At 36.7% G+C, this 20,252-nt stretch overlaps 1 protein-coding gene across 1 annotated transcript in view; it reads right to left on the bottom strand.

Moving 5' to 3' along the window:
• The window catches only part of COL24A1 (collagen, type XXIV, alpha 1), a 548,498-nt gene that overhangs the window by 339,554 nt on the left and 188,692 nt on the right, over window positions 1-20,252 (bottom strand). The window contains exons 14-19 of the mRNA XM_006898370.1: window positions 19,097-19,141; window positions 17,087-17,140; window positions 16,965-17,009; window positions 16,700-16,753; window positions 16,405-16,458; window positions 3,804-3,857 (exon numbers count right to left, since the gene is read on the bottom strand). Coding sequence (XP_006898432.1) covers window positions 3,804-3,857; window positions 16,405-16,458; window positions 16,700-16,753; window positions 16,965-17,009; window positions 17,087-17,140; window positions 19,097-19,141 — 306 coding nt within the window. The remainder of the gene's footprint in view (window positions 1-3,803; window positions 3,858-16,404; window positions 16,459-16,699; window positions 16,754-16,964; window positions 17,010-17,086; window positions 17,141-19,096; window positions 19,142-20,252) is intronic.

Here is a 20,252-nt window from a genome sequence, read left to right on the forward strand (position 1 = left end):
TCTATTTCCTCTTCTTTGGCTCTGGTTGTTGGTGCATATATCTGAATGATAGTGGTATTCACTGGACTTCCTTGTATATGTATGGATATTACCCTGTCACTCACATTATTGTACTTCAAGATGGATCTAGAAATGGCTTCTCTAACTGTGAAAGCAACCCCATTTTTCCTCACCTTTTCATCTCTGGAGTAGTATATCATATGATCATCTGATTCAAAATGCCCCATGCCGGTCCATCTCATATCACCAATGCCTAGTATATCAATATTTATGCGTTCCATTTCCTCCTTAACAATATCTAATTTTCCTACATTCATGGTTCTCACATTTCATGTTCCAATCACTAGTGTCTGCTTACAACTGTTCCTCTTCCTTTGCATTTCCATACTCAATTGCCCTTCCTGTCATTCTACTGCATCAAATACAAAGGAGAAATCACATCCTTTGCAGAAAAGAAATAACTTAAGGGATCTGTGAAAACGAAACCAAATCAACAAGACCTTTTAGGAGAATTCCTTCACACATGGAAAATAATAACAAGAAAGAACCTAAAAAGAAACACAGCAAAATGGCAATAATACAACCGGGCCTGTAAATACGCACACTTAATGTGAATAGACTAAGTTCACCAATCAAGAGAAAAAGAGTAGCAGAATGATAAAAAAACAAAGCCCATCAATATGTTGTCTATAAGAGACACATGTAATAAATGAAGAGAAAGATAGACTCAACATCAAAGTCTAGATAAAAATATACGAAGCATATGTCATCCATAAAAAGCAGGAGTGGCAATACTAATCTCAGATAAAATAGACTTCAGAATGAAAACCACCATAAAAGATAAGGAACGGCACTATATAGTGAGTAAAAGCATAGCAGATCAAGAGGACAAAACATTGGTTGACATCTATTCTGAAATGATAGATCTGCTAAATACAGAAAACAACTGTTAACAGAACTGAGGAAAGAAAAAAAAACAACACAAAAAGTGGAAGAAAACTTAAAAACCCAACCCTGCCAAAAAAAAAAGCAAACAAAAAAAAAATTAAAAAAAAAGAAAAAAAAATAAAACAAAAAAACAACCAAACCAAACCTGGGGAAAAAAGCCCAAGAACGGAACAAAACTCAATTCACTTTTTCCTCAAGTGCATATGGTACATTCTCCAGATTTGGTTCCATATTGGGGCACAAAGCAAGCCTCAACAATTTAAAAAAAATAAATATTGAAATCATACAAAGTATCTTCTCAGACAACAATGCTATAAAACTAGAAATGAACAACAAGAGGATAAAACTTATAAAGCCATCAGCATGGTAGCTAAACAACACCTTACTCAAACACAGTTGGGTTAAGAATGAACTCAAAAAGTTCCTTGAAACAAATGATAATGAAAACACAATGTACCAAAACCTCTGGCATGCAGTAAGAAGTCCTCAAGGGCCATTTCACAGCAATAGTAAAACACAAACAACACAAAGAAAGAAGAAAAATAAATTATCTCAGTAAACACCTTTATCAAGTAGAAAAAGAACAACAGTTTAATCCAACAGCCTCTAGAAGAAAGGAAATTTTAACTGTAAGAGCTGAAATCAATGAGACAGAAAACAGAATAATAATTAAAACCATCAGTAAGCATAGGAGCTGGTTCTTTGTAAGGCTCAATAAAATTGGCAAACCACTGGCAAACTTAACAAAAGAAAAAAGGAGATGTCATTCATTAATGAATGTCATGGGTGACATCACAATAGAACCAGAGAAAATTACATCTACAATATAGGAATATTATGAAAAGCTATACTTGGATAAATTTGAAAACTAAGAGAAAATGGACAAACACTTGAATAGACCAATGACAAAAGAAGAAATACAACACGTCATAAAAAAGACTCCCCCACAGAAAAAGTCCTGGATCAGATGGCTTCACATGTGAATTCTACCAAACACTCAGAGATGATTTATCACCACTTCTACTTAAATTATTGAAAAATACAGTAAAAGATGAAACACTTTCAGAAATATTCTATGAAGCAAGCAAAAACCTAATACTAAAACCAGGCAAAGATATTACAAAAAAAGAAAACTACAGACAAATACCTCTCACGGACATAGAAGCAAATATCCTTAATAAAACGCTAGCCTATAGAATTTAAAAGCAAATTAAAGACAAATACTGTATAGGACCATTATTGTAGAGCATGTATGAGGATCCAAGTAGGGGAAGTTGTTTTGTTTTGTTATGTGCCATCGAGTGACCTGCGATTCATAGCGACCATATGTACAATAGCCTTAAACCCTCCTCTATCCTGTCTCATTTGTCTCTGACACACCTACTCCTTTTACCCCGGTCACTGAATCATTCCATTTCATTGAAGATCTTTTCTTGTGCTGTTCCTCCATTCTCCCAAGCATGACGTCCCTCTTCAAGGACTGATCCTGCCTTGCAATATGTCCAAAGTACATCAGATGAAGTTTCAGAATTTTTACATAAAAGGAGCAGCCTGATCTCACCTTATCAGTGGGGGGGAGGGGCTTAAATATAGGGTTGCACAATTTGATGGGTGCAGGGAGGGACTGGTAAGGAAGGGGGAAAGGACCGTGTAAAAACCAGTGTATGTGAACTTTATAAAATTTGTATGTAAACCTACACAAAATAAAATTTTTTACAAAGGTACACTAAATAAGACTATGAGTCGCAAGCGACTCAATGGCACACAACAACAAAAACTCTAAATAAAAGAAGAAAGATGGGATAAATAATGTATACTGCAATGAAACAGATGAGGGAGAAAACTGTTTAAAAGGGATATGCGAGTAGGTATTATTGTCATGCTGGGAGTCCAGAACGAAGCCTGCATAGTGGAGTGGAACTTGGGGGAGGGATTGTAAAACAATGAAAGAAATGTTCTTTTACTTTTCAGAGAGTGAACTGGGGGGGGGGCAGAGAGAAAAGTGCAACAATGAATGAATGAATGGAAATCCAAAGTCTCTGTAAATTTTCATTAAAATTAATAATAAAAAAATTGAGGAAAAAAAAGAGATGCAAATCAAAACCACAGTGAGATACCATCTCACTCCAGTAGCAGTGGAAAAGTTTAACAGGACAGCAAGTAATGAACGTTGGAGAGAATGTGGTGAGATAGTAACTCTTATACATTGTTTGTGGTATTGTAAAATGGTACAACCATTCTGGAAGGACGTTTGGCATTTCCTTAAAAAGCTGAACATAGAAATTCCATATGACCCAGCTATTGCACTACTCCTTACTACTTAAGGAAATGAGAATTGAGGCACAAATGGTGCACAATTTGATGGGTGAAGGGAGAATTGGGTAAAGATGGTGCGAAAACAATGTATATCAACTTCGTATATAAGTAAATTAGTATACAACTAAAATTTTATTTTAAATTAAATGATTGAATAAATATTAAGTGTGACTATGAAAAACGTTTTTAAAGAATACATATACTCAATATTTACTCTAGAATACGATATTCATGTAGAAACAAGAATTGAAATAGTTTGTATTAACAATTATACAAAGTTTCTATTCTAAGATGAGAGTTTAATTTCGGAGTATGTGCTTTTTTATAGTTGGAGAGAATAAGTAGATTATTTGTGATCTAATCAGGTCTAAAATGTAGCTAATACTAACACTATTTGACAAAACAGAAAAAAAATTTTACAGATATGTCATTAAAAGATAATATTCATTAACTATGCGATCTAAAAACATGGTTTAGTAATAAAATTTATCTATACATTTTAAAATGTGGAATTTATTATCTTTCCACCCACATTTTACCTCTGGTCCTGGAGGGCCAGATGGTCCTGGAAGTCCTGGGTCACCAGCTTGACCCTACAATGGGAGGAAAAAAATTGAAATATAAGTGTTAACAAAAAACAATTTTAAAAGAGTCATGTACATGTTAAGTAAATAGCACTCTATTACAAATACTGAAGGTGGTAATGACTTTTCAGAGAGACCAAAAAACTTGTAAACAGTATCATAGACACTTCTTTGAATAAACATTTAAAAATTACATATATTGGTAGATAGATATTTACTCCTAAGTTTTGTTGTTACATGCCATTGAGTTGCAACCAACTCACAGCTGACTCTACAGTGACATTTCAGAGGCTGTAAATCTCATGGAAGAAGATTGTTCATCTTCCTCTTAAGGAACAGCTGGTAGATTTGATCTCCATCAGCATCCTTTTGCGTTGACAGCTCAATTCCTTACAAATAGGCCACCAGAGCTCCCTACAAATGGTGAAAATCAGGAAAAATACTTATGTATGTTTACTTATCCCCCTTCAAAGATGAGACAATTATGCTTCTCTCAATATGAAAGAGCATTCTAGATGAAGAACTGTTATTTAATAGTCATACTCCTAGAAAAGAAGCTGAAAATTTTTCTCTCCTTTAATACTATAAATGACTTGATGCCATAAGACTCACCTGGATTTAAATTCTTGATGTAGAATCTCCCTGTGCCGTAATTACTTTGGGCATGTAGCTAGGAGAGATAGGCCCTTGGAGAAGGACATCGTGCTCTGAAGGGAGGACAGACAGTGCAAGAGAGGGTGACCCGGATGACATGGATTGATATAGTGACTGGAGCAACGGGGGTTGGTGTGTCAGAGTTAGTGAGATTGGCTCAGGACAAGGAAGGAGTCAGAGCTTTTGTACATAGAGTCGCTATACATCGCACAATACAATGGCACATAAAAACAATAACATACTATGACAGGTTTGGAAGCAGGAGTGACATCCAGTTCCTAAATAACAAGCCTCAGGAAACTATGAACTTTGATAAATGTCAATAGTTGTAGAGGGGCTTCTGGCCTTTCGTTCATGGGGTCACTATGAGTCGTGTGCTCAACTCAAAGGCAATCAACAACAACAAAAACAATCTCCATAAGGCTTTATTTCTCATCAATAAAATAGAAATAATTTCAATGCTACTACATGGTGACTACAGCACCAGGCTCAAGTGTAATAGAGAGGATTATGGTAGAACAAGATAGGACAAGACTCAGTTCTGTTGTTCATAGGGACAATAGGAATAGTTCTCAACTCAATGGTATCTAAAAACAGCTAACGTTCTCATAGAGCCATTAGGTGGATTAAATGAGGTAATCATATGACATGCTCAGCACAGTGCTTGATACATAGCAAGTCCACAGTAAAAGATGTTGTTGTTGTTATGTGTCATTGAGTTGCTTGGGAGTCATAGCAACCCTATATAGAAAATCCCTGAATCCAGCTCTATCCTGTGCTAACCTGGCTTTTTTTCTGACACACCTACCCTCATTACTCCAGTTACTGAATCAATCCATCTCATGGAGAGTCTTCCCTCTTGCACTGTCCATCCACCCGTCGAAGCATGATGTTCCTCTCCAAGGACTGGTCCCCCTTGCAACATGTCCAAAGTGTGTTCAACAAAGCCTCAGAATCCTTGTCTCCAAGGAGCAGTTTGGTTTCACCCGCTCTAGGACAAACCTGTTTGACCTATTATTAGTTCATGGTATATTCCATACTCTTCACCACAGCTCAAAGTCATCAATTTTCCTTCTATCATCTGTCGTCATTGTCCAGCTTTCTGATGCATAGCAAGTAATTGCGAAGACCATGGCCTGGATCAGGTGCACCTTCGTCTCCACACTGACATTGTTGTTCCTCAGTACTCTGAACAGAGCCCTGGGGGTACACTTTCCCAATGCAATTTGTCTTTTGATTTTCTGGCTACTGGTACCAAGAGAGTTGATTGCGCAGGCAAGCAAACTAAAGCTGCTAGCAATCTCAATTTCTTCACCATCTATCATGATGCAGCCAGTTGACCTAGTGGTAAGAATCTTTGTTTTCTTGATGTTGAGCTTCAATCCATATTGAAAGCTGCATTCTTGACCTTCTATAGCAAGTGCTTCAGGTCCTCCTATTTCAACAAACAGGGTTGTGTCATCTCCCTAACTCAGACTGATGAAGAGTCTACCACCAATCCTGATGTCACAATCCTCCTCAGAGTGCCCAGCCTCCCAGATGAACTGTTCTGCATATAGATTGATAAGGTATAGAGATAGGATACACCCTTCCTGATTTTGAACAATGCAGTGTTTCCTTGGTCTGGTCTGCTTCCTGGTCCAAGTACAGGTTTGACATAAGTATGATCAAGTGTCCTGGGATTCGCATTCTTCTCAGAGTCAGCCTCAACTTGTGAGCCACATAGTCAAATGCCTTTGCATAGTCAATGAAACATAGATAGACATTCCTCTGGTACTCCCTACTTTCAGGAAGATCCATCTAACGTTAGCTATAATGTCCCTACTACCATGGCCTCTTCTAAACCCAACCTACACATCTGGTAGTTTTCTGTTGACATGCTATTCTAGTCGTTTTTGGATAATTTTCAGCAGAATGTTGCTTGCATGTGGTATTAATGACATTGTTCGATAATTTCCACAGTCTGTAGGGTTACTTTTTGAGGAATGAAACAAGTATAGATTTCTTCCAGTCTGTTGGCTAGGTTTAAATGTTAATTCTTTTCTCCTTATTCATTTTCCTCCCTTCTTCTTAATATTTAGAACTCCACTGAGAACTTTTCTCTTTTATCTAGTTTCAAAGATTCTGCTTCAATGTTTCTGAAGCAACTTTCTTACATTTGTATTAAAGATTGGAAATAAAAGTGAGAAGAGAGAAGTGGGTGTAACCCTGAAAGCAGAGGAGGCTGGCAGCAATCTCGAAAGAAGCAAGCACAGACCAGAGAAGACTGGCATTCTGATGATGCCGTGGTTGAATATATTTTTTCTATCACCATATATTTATTTATAAGAAAGTCTAAATTAATTTGACTAGTCTGATATCACATAAAAAATTTCAAGATATACATGGGATGACCTACTTTTTTAGAATTAAGCAGTCTCTCATGTACATTTAAATCATTCTCGTTCAGAGCTCGGGTAATACAATTACACTGAGAAAGTTAATAGACAAATGTTTGATTAAGTTCTCTCTGCTACAACTAAGTAAAATATGTGGTCTCTCACAATTAGTATCTAAGGGAAACTTAAATCTTCAAAACAAAAACCACCTTTTTCAGCGATAGAGCTGGGCACTCATTGGGGCCCTCTAGTGGTAAAATGAAAAAACAAATAGCTAAATGTACACCTTCGTTTTCAGAAAAAAAAAAGTTAACAAATAACCAGATATTTAAAATAATTATTCATTTCCAAGGATAATTTCTAATTTTTTAAAAAAATCTTCATTTGCAAAGTTCTTTTGAATGACATCTGTCCTTTAGAAAAACTAAGTTTTCAAGTAGCTTTTGTTGTTGTTGTTAGGTGCTGTCTAGTTGAGTATGATTCAGAACATTCCTATAAACAAATCCCCTATGAATCCTATTCTACCCTGTGCCATTTTCACACTTTCTGATACACAAGAACCTATTGCAGCAGTCACAGTGTTAATCTGCCTGGTTTAGGTCTTCCTCTCCTTCAAGGATCCTTTACCCTTTCCAGGATAATGTCCTTCTCCAAGGAATAGCCCCTCCTACACACAAGCCCAAAATACGTGTGGCAAAGCCTCAACATTCTTGCCACCAAAGAGCACTCTAGCTCCACGATCTCCAAAACTTATCTGTTCGTTCTCTTGGCTGTCCATGGGATGTTCAGTGTTCTCCAAAACTACCACTCAAAGGCATCGATTCTTTTTCTGTCATCCGTATTCACTGTCCCAGCTCTCAGAAGCATAGCAAGTAATCAGACAGACTATGGCCAGAATCAGATGCACCTTAGTCCTCAAACTGACATCATTACTCCTGAATAATTTGGAGAGGTCCCTAACTGCAGATTTTCCCAGTGCAATGTGTCTCCTTAATTCCTTACTGCTGGTACCAAGGATGTTAATGTAGAAAATAAAAACTTGAATATTTAACTTGTAAAGTTCACAAGATTTTCTGGTTAAAAATTGAAAAAATATAATACTTGTCTTTGTTATAAACTAGTCTTTGTTAAGAAACAGTATAAATTTAGAGTAGTAGTTTCTCTAGCTTTCTTAAACTTAGCACAAGTAATTCCTAAACCAGGATACAAAAAATTTCTAGGAACCAAGACATTCTTTCTTTTTTTGTTATGTACTATTGAGTTGGCAACAAATATTTCTCAATCTTGTACCATTTTCACAATTGTTGTTCTGAGCTCTTTGCTGCAGACACTGGGTCAACCCATTCATTTGGAGGTTTTGTACACTCCCTGAACTTCTACTTTACCAAGCATGATGTTGTCTATGTCCAGGTAATAGTATTACTTGATAACATAGTCAATGTATACAAGACAACATTCATCTTCCCTTCTAAGAGGCATTCTGGATGTACTTCTGCCAAGCACTACTGGTTTGTTCTTCTAACATTCTGCAGTGTGACAAAATTACTCACTGACATTACATTACGGATTTCATTATTCTTATATATAGTTTAGCTCTCCCATGCATATGAGATGACTGAAAATACCATGTCTTGGGTTAATTATTCTCTGATGCCCAAGGTGACAATCTTGTTTTAAATACTTTAAAGGGGACTTTTGCAGTAGATTTACACCTATTGTGAAATGGCATTTGATTTCCTAACTGCTACTTACATAGACGTTGATTGTAGAACAAGAAACTAAACAAACAAATATGCAATCTTTGACCATATCCATCTTTTATCCAGAGATCATATAATTTATTGAGTCAATTGTGATGATTGTTGTTTTCAAAAATTGAATTCATACTGTCATTGAAGGTGGTAGTCATTGATTTTCATCAATAAATGCTTCAAGTCCTCTTCACTTTTAGCAAGCAAGTTTGTGTCATTTGCATATTGCAGAGTATTGAATCTTCCTCCAATCCTGATGTCACATTATCATTCCCATAGTCCAATTAATCTAAGTATATTTGCTCATCATATAAATTAAATACATTGTTGTTGTTGTTAGGTGCCATCGAGTCGCTTGTGACTCATAGCGACCCTATGTACAATAGCCCTAAACTCTGCTCTGTTCTGTGCCAATCACACTGTTTCTTACACTCCAGTGACTGAATCAATCCACCTCATAGAGGGCCTTCGCCTCCTGTACTGTCTCTCCACCCTCCCAAGCATGATGTCCCTCTCCAAGGACCGGTCTCTCCTTACAACATGTCCAAAATATGTTAGACAGAGCCTCAGAATCCTTGCCTCCAAGGAGTTGCTTGGTTTAACCCTTTCCCGGATGAATCTGTTTGTTTTCTTAGCAATCCACGGTACCCTCAATACTCTTCTCCAGCACCACAGCTCAAAGGCATCAATTCTCCTTATATCCTCTTTAGTCCCTGTCCAACTCTCTGACACATAACAAGTGATTGTAAAGATCATGGCCTGTATCAGATGCACCTTAGTCTCCAGAGAAACATCGTTGCTCTTCAGTACTTTAGAGAGGTACCCAGCAGAAGACTTTCCCATCGCAATACGTTTTTTAATTTCCTGGCTGCTGGTGCCAAGAGTGTTGAATGGAGCCAAGCAGACTAAAGCTGTGAACAATCTCAATTTCTTCACCACCAATACTGATACTGCCAATTGGTCCAGTGGTGAGAATCTTTGTCTTCTTGACATTGAGCCTCAATCCATGTTGGAGACTGCAGTCCTTGACCCTCTGCAGCAAGCACTTCAGGTGAAAATATATAACCTAAACTCATACCTTTCCAGATTTTAAACTATGTAGTATCTCCTTGTTCTCTTCAACTGCCTGTTTTTCTATGCACAGATTGTGTATGAACACAAAAAGGTGCTCTGGAATTTACATTCATTCCAATGTTAATCATAATATGTTGTGATCCCTGCAGTTTAATACCTTAGTACATCCCCCGGTAAACATATTTATGGTACTCTATGCTTTTGGCCAAGATCTAGCTGATATTAGCAATGATCTCCCTTATCCCAAGTTCTCTTCTGAAAGTGGCTTGCATTTTTGGCACTTCCCTTTTGATGTACTGCTGCCATTGTTTTTAAATAATCTTCAAAAATTTTTTTACTTAAAATGATAATAGTGACATTTTTAAAAAATTTCTAAATTCTGTTGGATCACAAATAGGAATCTCTTCCAGTTGGTTAACTAGGTACTGCTCATGCAAGTTCTTGACATAGACATATGAGCACTTCTAGCACTTAACTTGTGCTGAAATAGTTCAGTTAGGATTCCATCAATTCCCGGAGGCTTCCTGGGGCTTTTGTTTGTTTGCTTTCCCCAAAGTCTTCAATGCTGCTTAGACTTTTCCCTTTAATACTGTTATTATGATATATGTTACATACTGAAATGTTTGAATGTAAACCAATTCTTTTTTGCCACAATGACTTTTGTATCTTTGATGCTTCCTGTACTTTCCAATATTTTGCCCTTAGACTATTTCAATATGGCAATTCAAGGCTATTTCCATCCTCAGTTTTAGCTTGCTAAACTGAATATGCTTCTCCCTTTAGTTTTCTAAATCAAGGGTTTTCACATATCAGTATTATACTGGTAGGCAAGTATTTGACTAGTTTTCTTAAGAAATGAACTCTTGATTTATTCATTAGTATTGGCTTTACATGTTACACCATTTCCTATAATTGCCAAGGGTTTACAATATGCTCACCTGAAAATATGTAAAATCTTACACTATTGCTTTGTTATTCACTACAGTTACTGGCAGTCCTTGTTAGATAGTTCAGAATAATCCTTTATAAATTAAAGCTTTGCTTAACTATTTTTCCAATACTCTTTATTTAAGCACTTTGTTTTCCCCGTTGGAATTGAACTTCAGGCCTTAAGTGTAGATATAAGGAAGACTAGGTTAAGTGACAATGAATTCAATATAAAAAAATTATGAAAACAAAATTCACCACCAACTTGCTATCAAACAAATAAAACCCACTGTCATTGATTCTGATTACAAAAGATCCTATGGGACATTTAGAGACGTCTCATAGAACTACCTCTTCTTGTAATCTTTACAGAAACATTCAGGCAAATCCTTCTGCAGTGGATCGACTTTCAGTCAGCAGTCATGCACGTAACCACTGGACCATCAACACTCCTTCTCACACAAAATGTCCACTGTTGTTGAGTTGATTCTGACTCATAGTATCCGTCCATTGGGTATTTGAGGCTGTAAACCTTTATGGCAGGAGAGTATCCATGCCCTGTGGAACAGCTACTGGATTTAGAACAACTGGTAGATTTGAACTACTGATTTTATGGATATCAATATAATCAAATAGGTGACAAAAACAATTCATTAATTAAACAATTCCCAAGTAACACATATAAAGTGTTGTTGTTATTAGAAGTCATGAAAAACTGTGAAAAATAAGATTCTATATCTTAATGGTGCTTCCTGAGATACAAACAGTGCTGAAATGAAAGGCTGGAGTTAAAGAGAACACTATTAATTGCTCAGGAAAATAACATTCCTATATACGTACATTCCAATAAATTATGAGTTCCAGACCAGTCAGTTGTGCTCCTGGGAAACCTATACATTGACCAAGAAGCAGATGAATAAAACAAGAGAGCACTGCATAGTTTAATTAGGAAAGGTGTGTGTTAGAATTGTATCATCTTTCCATATCTATTCTATTTCCATACTGAGCAATTAATTAGAGAAGTTGGAATATATGAAGAATGCAGTATCAGGATTGGAAGAAGATTAGGAACTTGCTTTATGCAGATGATTCAACCTTACTTCCAGAAAGTGAAAAAGACTTGAAGCACTTACTGTAGAAGATGAAAAACTGTAGTCTTCAATATGAGTCACATCTCAACATTAAAAAGACAAAACCCCTCACAGCTATGAATTATAATAATTGTTGTTGCTGTTGTGTACCATTAAGTCAGAACCAACACATAGCTGACCCTCCAGTGGGTTTTCAGAGGCAGTTAATTGCACAGAAGGAGACTGCCAATCCTTATCCCATGGAGCAGTTGGTGGATTTGAACTGCATGTGTTCAGGATTGCAGCACAGATTCTTGCCACTAGGCCACCGGAGCTCATGGGTAAAATAATCAAGTTGTCCAGAATTTCATTTTACTTGGATCCACAATCAGCAGTCAAGGTAGCAGCAGTCAAGAAATCAAACATGTGTTACACTGAGAAGATCTGCTGTCAAGGACCTCGCAAACATACTAATAAAGAGCAAAGCTGTCAGTTTAAAGACTCAGGTGCACCTGATCCAAACTATGGTTTTTTCCAGTTACTTCAAGTGCATCTGAAAGTTGGACAATGAATAAGGGAGGCCAAGAAAGAACTGATAACTTTGCCTTGTGGTGTTGGCAAAGTGTATTGACTATACCATGGACTGACAGAAAAACAAACAAATGCTCATTTAAAGGCAAGAATGGTAAAACTTCATCTCATGCTGGGAAGGGTAGAGGGTCAGAGAAAGAGAGGAATATCTTTAACAAAATGGACTTACACAGTGACTGTAACAATGGGCTCAGGTATGTTAGGAACTGTAAGGATGGTTCAAGAAAGGGCAAGATTTTGATCTGTTGTTCACAGAGTTGCTATGAGTCGAGTCTACTTTATGCCACATTGAAACAATAATTATTTTAACCTTCATAGAGTTGTAATCAGCATAAAAATCTTAAAGCAGAATGTTACAGTGGTGAGGATGCTAATATACCTAGTTATCTGGACTCCTAATAAGGACACTTGTTAACTATGGGACCTTGGGCAAATTATTTAGTTCCCTTAAACTACACAACAAGGATAATAGTTTTATCAACTTCATAGTATTGTTCTGAGGATTAAGTGTATAACTCTGAGAAGAATGGGAATCCCAGAACACTTGATTGTGCTTATGCAAAACCTAAACTTGGACCAGAAGGCAGTTGTCAGAATAGAGCAAGAAAACACTACATGGTTCAAAATCAAGAAAGGAGTATGCCAGGAATACGTCCTATCACCATACCATTTCAATCTATATGCATAACAGGTCATCCGGGAGGCTGGGATCTATGAGGAGGAATGTGGCAACAGGATTAAAGGAAGACTCATCAACAAACTGTTACACAGATAACCCAATCTTGCATGCTGAAACTGAGAAGGACCTGAAGCATTTACTACAAAAGGTCAGAAGATCAAGGACTGCAGCCTTCAAAATGGATTGAAGCTCAACATCAAGAAAACAAAGATTCTCACTACTGAGCCAATTAGCAGAATCATGATAGATGTGAGGAGATTGAGATAGTTAATACTTTCAGTTTGCCTGGCTCCACAATCAACACTTTTGGTACCAGAAGCCAGGAAATCAAGAGACAAATTGCATTGGGAAAGTGTGCTTTCAGGGACTTATCCAGAGAGCTGAAGAGCAACAGTGTCAGTCTAGAGAATAAGGTGAACCTGATACAGGCCATGGTGTTTGCAATGACGAGGGATGATAGAAGGAGAATTGATGTCTTTGAGCTGTGGTGTAGGAGAAGAGTATTGAACATACCATGGACTGCTAAGAGAACAAACAGGTTTGTCCTAGATAGAGTGGAAGGTACAGCATAAGAGAAGAAGACTCTCAGTGAGATGTATTGATTCAGTTACAAGGGTAATGAGGGAAGGTTTGTCAGAGACAATAAGGTTGGCTCAGGATAGAGAAGGGTTCACAACCGTAGCACTAGTGTCGCTATGAGTCGCAGGTGACTTGACGGCACAACATTCATCATTCAATAGCTATGGAACCTTTTCTATTCTAACCCAGTCTCCCTGACTCCAACACACCTCACTCTATTACTGTATCAATCCATCTTCTCTGGGGTCTTCCTCTCCTGCACTGTCCCTCCACCCTTCCAAGTATGATGTCCTTCTTCAAGGACTGGTCCTTCTTGACCACGTGCCCAAAGCAAGTGAGACAGAGCTTCAGAATTCTAGTCTCCAAGTAGAAACTTAATTTCACCCTCTCTAAGATAGACCTATTTGTTTTCTTGGTGGTCCATATGTTCAAGACTCTTCTCCAGCACCACAACTCAATGCATCAATTCTTTTTATATCATCCTTAGTTATTGTTGAGCTCTCTGACGCACAGCAAATAATTGCAAAGACCATGGCCTGGATCAGGCACACGCCTTAGTTTCTAGACTGACATCGTTGCTTCTCTGTATTCTGGAGAGGTCAATGAGAACAGACTTTCTCAATGCAATTCATCTTTTGATTTTCTAACTGCTGGTGCCAAGAGTTTTGATTGTAGAGCTAAGCAAGCTGTAATTGTTAACAACCTCAATCTCTTCTCCATTCTATCATGGCACTGCCATGACTTAACCTTCAAACTGTGGTGTTGGAGAAGAGTACTCAAAATTCCAAAGACTGCCTAAAGAACAAACAGAGATGTCTTGGAGAAAATGCACCTAGTGTGCTCTTTGGAAGCTAACGTGGTAAAGCTTCATCTCACATACTTTGGGCATGCTGCTAGAAAAGACAATTCCTTGGAAAGGGATTTCATTTTTGGAAAGTTGGAGGGAAAGTGAAAGAGAGGAAGAGCCTCAATCAGATGAACTGACACAGTGACTACAGAAAGGGAAATCACACATCAGAAATTGTTAAGATGGTACCAGACAGGGGAAAAAATTCATATCTGTTGTTCATAAGGTTGCTGGGAGTCATAGTAGATTCAGTGGCATCTGACACCAACAACATAAGAATGTTATATGCTCCCACCAGATGCTCTGCTGGAGAAGGAGGGGGAAATCTCCTCCTGTACCAGTGAGATCTGATTTGACTGTACACGTAAAAATAATACAATTTAAAAAAATTTAAAAAAAGAATGTTATATGCTCTTTGCTTAAGAATGTTTCCTTAAGAGAAAAGATATTTGTTACAAAATTAAAATGCTATTTAAGGTTCTTTCTATATTCTATCTTAAAAATATATAGACTGTATACTGTTTATAGTAAATAAGCCATGGGATGGGTATAGTCTAGTTTCTTTAGAATTCTAACACACTTGACTTTAGCTTGCCATAATAGGCTTGGTAGATTGTTGTTGCTGTTATTATGTGGTGTTGAATCGCTTGCGACTCATAGTGACCCTATGTACAACAGCCCTAAACTCTGCTCTGTCCTGTACCAATCACACTGTCTCTGACACTACCATCCCGATTATCCCAGCCACTGAATCAATCCACCTCATAGAGGGCCTTCCCCTCCTGCGCTGTCCCTCCACCCTCCTAAGCATGATGTCCTTCTCTAAGGACCAGTCTCTCCTCACAACATGCCCAAAGTATGTTAGACAGAGCCTCAGAATCCTTGCCGGTTTAACCCTTTCCAGGATAAATCTGTTTGTTTTACTAGCAGTTCATGGTATTCTCAATACTCTTCTCCAGCACCACAGCTCAAAGGCAACAATTCTCCTTCTATCCTCCATGGTCATTGTCCAACTCTCTGATGCATAACAGGTGATTGCGAAGACCATGGCCTGTATCAGATGCACCTTAGGCTCCAGAAAGACACCACTGCTCTTCAGTACTTTGGAGAGGTCCCTAACAGCAGACTTTCCCCATGGCAATGCTCCTTTTAATTTCCTGGCTGCTGGTGCCAAGAGTATTGACTGTGGAGCCAAGCAAACTAAAGCTGTATACAATCTCAATCTCTTCACCATCCATCCTGATGCTGCCAATTGGTCCAGTGGTGAGAATCTTTGTCTTCTTGACATTGAGCCTCAATCCATATTGTAGGCTGCAGCCCTTGACACTCTGCAGCAGGTGTTTCAGGTCCTCTTCAGTTTCAGCAAGCAGGGTTGTGTCATCCGCATAACACAGATTGTTGATAAATCGTCCCCCAATCTTGACCCCACATTTCTCCTCATAGAGCCCAGCCTCCCAGATAATATGTTCTGCGTATAGTTTGAAAAGGTGTGGAGATAGGATGCATCCCTGGCTTACGCCCTTCCCAATTTTTAACCATGCAGTGTTCCCTTTCTCTGTTCTGACGACTGCCTCCTGGTCCAAGTATAGGTTTTGCATTAGCATGATCAAGTGTTCTGGGATTCCAATTCTTCTCAGAGTCAGCCACAGTTTATTATGATCCACCCAGTCAAATGCCTTTGTATAGTCAATGGCTATACATTGACTATATATTCCTCTGGTATTCTCTGCTTTCAGCTAAGATCCATCTAACATTAGTTACAATATCCCTAGTACCATGACCCCTTCTAAACCCAGCCTCAAAGACTGGAAGAGAGAGATTTTGGTAGATTAGTTCCAGTAATTTCAATAGGAACAGAATATTTGAGGGATAACTTGGGCTCTAAAACTGGAAAAAAAAAGTTAAAACTCGTGAGTTTATATTTCCATGAACACCAGCAACCACTAAGAGTCATGCTATAGCATGTCCTCAGTCAAGCAGAAGCACAAACACAAAGTTAAACTTACTGAAGGTCCTGGCTTTCCTCTCATTCCCGGAGGTCCTGGCAAACCGACAGCTCCCTGAAAGAAGAGAAAAGTAGAGGAAGAAAAAACTACTATATTATGCAAGTCTTACTTAGAAGCTAACAAAAAAAGGTCATGTTTTAAGTTTTAATAAAGCTGTTCCAAATAAGATATGGAAAGTATTGATAACATTTTGACAAATTCATGATTAAAAAATGAGTATTCTTTTGAGAGAATTTACATATTTTAATGGAAGAACATTTTTATATTTATATGAAATAAATGGTATAGAAAGTACCTTGTCGCCAGGATACCCTGTTTCTCCTGCCTCTCCTGCAATACCTTGTTCACCCTAAAAAGCATAATTTCATACAAAGATACTTATTGCACTGCAATTATTTAAGTAATGATTGTTAAACAATAATGGATTTCATTACCCTACTTTTGAGAAAAGTCAATATATAAATAGTATACATTTGATACAGTAAATAAAAACATATAAATTGTATTGACTTAAATTTGACAAGAAATTATTTCTATGATAATGTAAGCATTTAAATCACCTTATCACCTTTGATTCCAGTTAGTCCCTTATTCCCTGAGAGACCCTAAAAAGAAAAGTAATATTTTGTAGTATCAGAGAGAAATTAAAAGTAGATATCTATTGTGCAAATAAAAACCTTACCATTGGTCCAGGAATCCCAGAAGGTCCAACTGGTCCCACAAGGCCAACACTTCCCTGAAAAGCAGCAATTAAGAAAGATGCATTAAGTATTCACCAGGATTGAAAATCAATGTGATTATTAAATTAATTTATTAATCTGTCCAGGGAATAATCTCCATAAACCCCATCGTGCATGTTGTTCTTCAATATTTTTCTTCCTCTTTACATTCATATGTGATACCAATTTTCAAACTTCCCCAAAGTTCATCTTATTCTTCAAAGCTTTTTTCATACTCGTCTAGTTTACAAATCCCTTTTCTTCCTTTAGATTTTTCTAATAATATTCATGACACTCAAATAACATTTTTTTCCCTACAACTTTATAGCATCTCAAAAATAGGGAATATATCACAATGTCATGTACCCAGGAAGTATTTCATAATCATTACGCTTTGTTTCTTTAGATTTTTATCATCTTTCTAGAAAGCAAATATTTGTAGAAAAATTACTATGTGTTGTTGTTGATTGCCATCGAGTCGAGGATTACTCATGTGACCCTATGAACGAAAGGCCTGCAGCCTTTTACTAGCTATCATCATTTCTCAAAGTTCATAGTTTCCAGAAGCATGTTGTTTAAGAAGTGCATACTACTCTTGATCTTAGGCATTCTAATAATTTTATTTCATGATCTAAAATTTTTAGGATGAACAAAACTTTATTATATACAAATTTGATAGTAGGAAAAAAGAAATCTACTTTAGACATTTCTCATTCATCATTTAACATTTATTAAATATAATATATATCAGATACTAGAGTAGAATTGAGGAATAAAGACAAAAAACAGTGATTACGTTCAAGTTTCTCAGTTCAATTCTCCCAGAATACAATTTACACTCTTGAAAGCATGAGATTTAAAGCAATTCCTTCGATATGGCATCTTCCCCTCTTGAGATCATGCTGGGTCTACTTTCCCATTTGTGATTTCAAAATGTTAAGGAATTTCAAAAGCTATATTGTTAACACTGCTAAAGTATTACTTTTGTGTGTATAGTCTGTAAAATCAAATCATGTTTTATTACTTTTTGAAAAGGTCTAAAACTTCCTATAAAAACTGAAATATAATAATTTTGAACTAAAGAAGTACAGACTGAGTACTTACAAAAGGAATCAACTTTATTTAAAAAATAGATTTAGAAGATTGGTCTCCAGAACATCATTTCCCAACACAGGTGAGTATTTCTAATAATCTACATTTATATAATACAAATTTCAAAATGGAATATATGACATCTTTACTTCTAAGTGAGTTCTAAAGTCTATGAAATATAAGGAAGATAAATTATTTCCAACATGTTTAATCGTGAAATAGCATGAGAGGCCAAGGGTAATACTTTCCAAATTAATAAGAAGATATGTAATATTAATACATCACTGCTTGTGGTTCTCAATTCTTCAATAGGAAACAATTTTTCTTATGATTATAGCAGCCAGTTTATCCAAAGTTCAATTCACTTCAAAGTTCATAGAGCTGAAACTAATGGTGAACTAAGAAATACAGGCAATATGTCTGTTTGAAAACTATATTGTAATAGACTGTGTAAGTATGAAAAAAATATCCTACACATAAACAAATACTTTGTGTTGTTTTTCTCATAGATAAAATATTCTTGGCTTTTGTTTCAGTAAACGTATCATTGTGCACAATCTGACGTCTCAGATGAACGTGCTTTGTATATATAATATATAGCTTAATTTAGGAAATACCAAACAATGAATATATAAGAAAGGGCTGTGTAAAAATGAGAAGTAAAAATTAACAATATATTGGAGTTTATAAGCTTCTAATTAACTTCTTAACCTGTGATACTGGTCTAATTTACAAATTTGATTGAAAAGTATATTTAAGCAAGGTTAATGTTCAATAATAACACCCAAAAAAATCCCTCCTTTGTCTACAGTTTTAAAACACAGGTATCAGATACATAAAACAAATCAGTATTTTATAAGAATAATATTTATGATACTCACTCTAAGTCCAGGAAATCCTGGAGGGCCAATGCTACCTACTAGTCCCTATGTAAAAGAAAGAGTAATGTGCAAATTGGTTAAAAGTGATTCTTGAACAGTTTGTTGTTGCAGCTGTGTGTTGCCAAGTGAGAACCGATTCATAGCTGACCCTCCAGTGAGTTTTAAGAGGTAGTAAATCACACTAGAGGAGATTGCCCATCCTTCTTCTACAGAGCAGCTGGTGGATTTGAACAATGTCCCTTATGAAGAATAATTTCTAGAGAGGAAGTAAAAATATTGCTAGGAAAAAAACCTATAAAATGTTATCTTCTGCTACATCTAACTTCTCTGCTTTTTCTTTAATTTTTTTATTTTATTTTAGTAAAAAATCACAAAGAGAGTGCTTTTCATTCCTTCATCCATATATGTTTTCCTCCCTCCTCTTCCCAGAATTGATATTGTAGTGCTTGACTGGTTCTAGGTGGTTAATTGATATACACAAAATATTAATTATCCATTCCTTTCAGATTGTCTTTCCTCTTACCGATTCCAGTTCCATGTTCATTATCTATACACTCTTTTCCTACTCTCCCCTTTGCATTACTAATGCTCTAACAGTGGTCTTATGCAATATTTTTCCTTTTGTGACTGAGATATTTCAGTCAGCATAATCCAGATCCATCCATGTTGTGTAGTGTTTTGCAAGTTCATTGTTTTTCAGTGCTGTGTAATTTGTCATTGTGTGGACAAACAAGTTTTTCTAGTCATTAATTTGTTAATGGACACTTAGGTTGCGTCCATCTCTTTGCTATTGTTAATAATGCTTCAATAAACTTGGGCAATAAACATGTTTGAGTCACAGCTATGATTTCTTTAAGATATATTCTGAGCAGTGGCATAGCTAGGTCAAATGTTATTTCTATTTTTAAACTTTTTGAAAAAGCACCATCCTGCCTTCCATAGTGGTAACAAAAGTGTGTAAGAGCTCCAATTCTCCTTATCTTCATGGGCATTTGTAGTTTGCTGGGGTGTTAAATATTTCTATTGTTGCTGGAATGAGATGATATCTTACTGTTGTTTGATTTTAGCCACCCACTTCTGAAATAGCAGGCCTCTGAAAACCCTATGCACAACAGAACACACGCAGATTAACAGAAAGGGCAACCTAGGTAGAACT

This window comes from Elephantulus edwardii, unplaced genomic scaffold (assembly GCF_000299155.1).
Source record: "Elephantulus edwardii isolate Elephantulus edwardi_28Jun2011 unplaced genomic scaffold, EleEdw1.0 scaffold00227, whole genome shotgun sequence".
Taxonomy (NCBI): domain Eukaryota; kingdom Metazoa; phylum Chordata; class Mammalia; order Macroscelidea; family Macroscelididae; genus Elephantulus; species Elephantulus edwardii.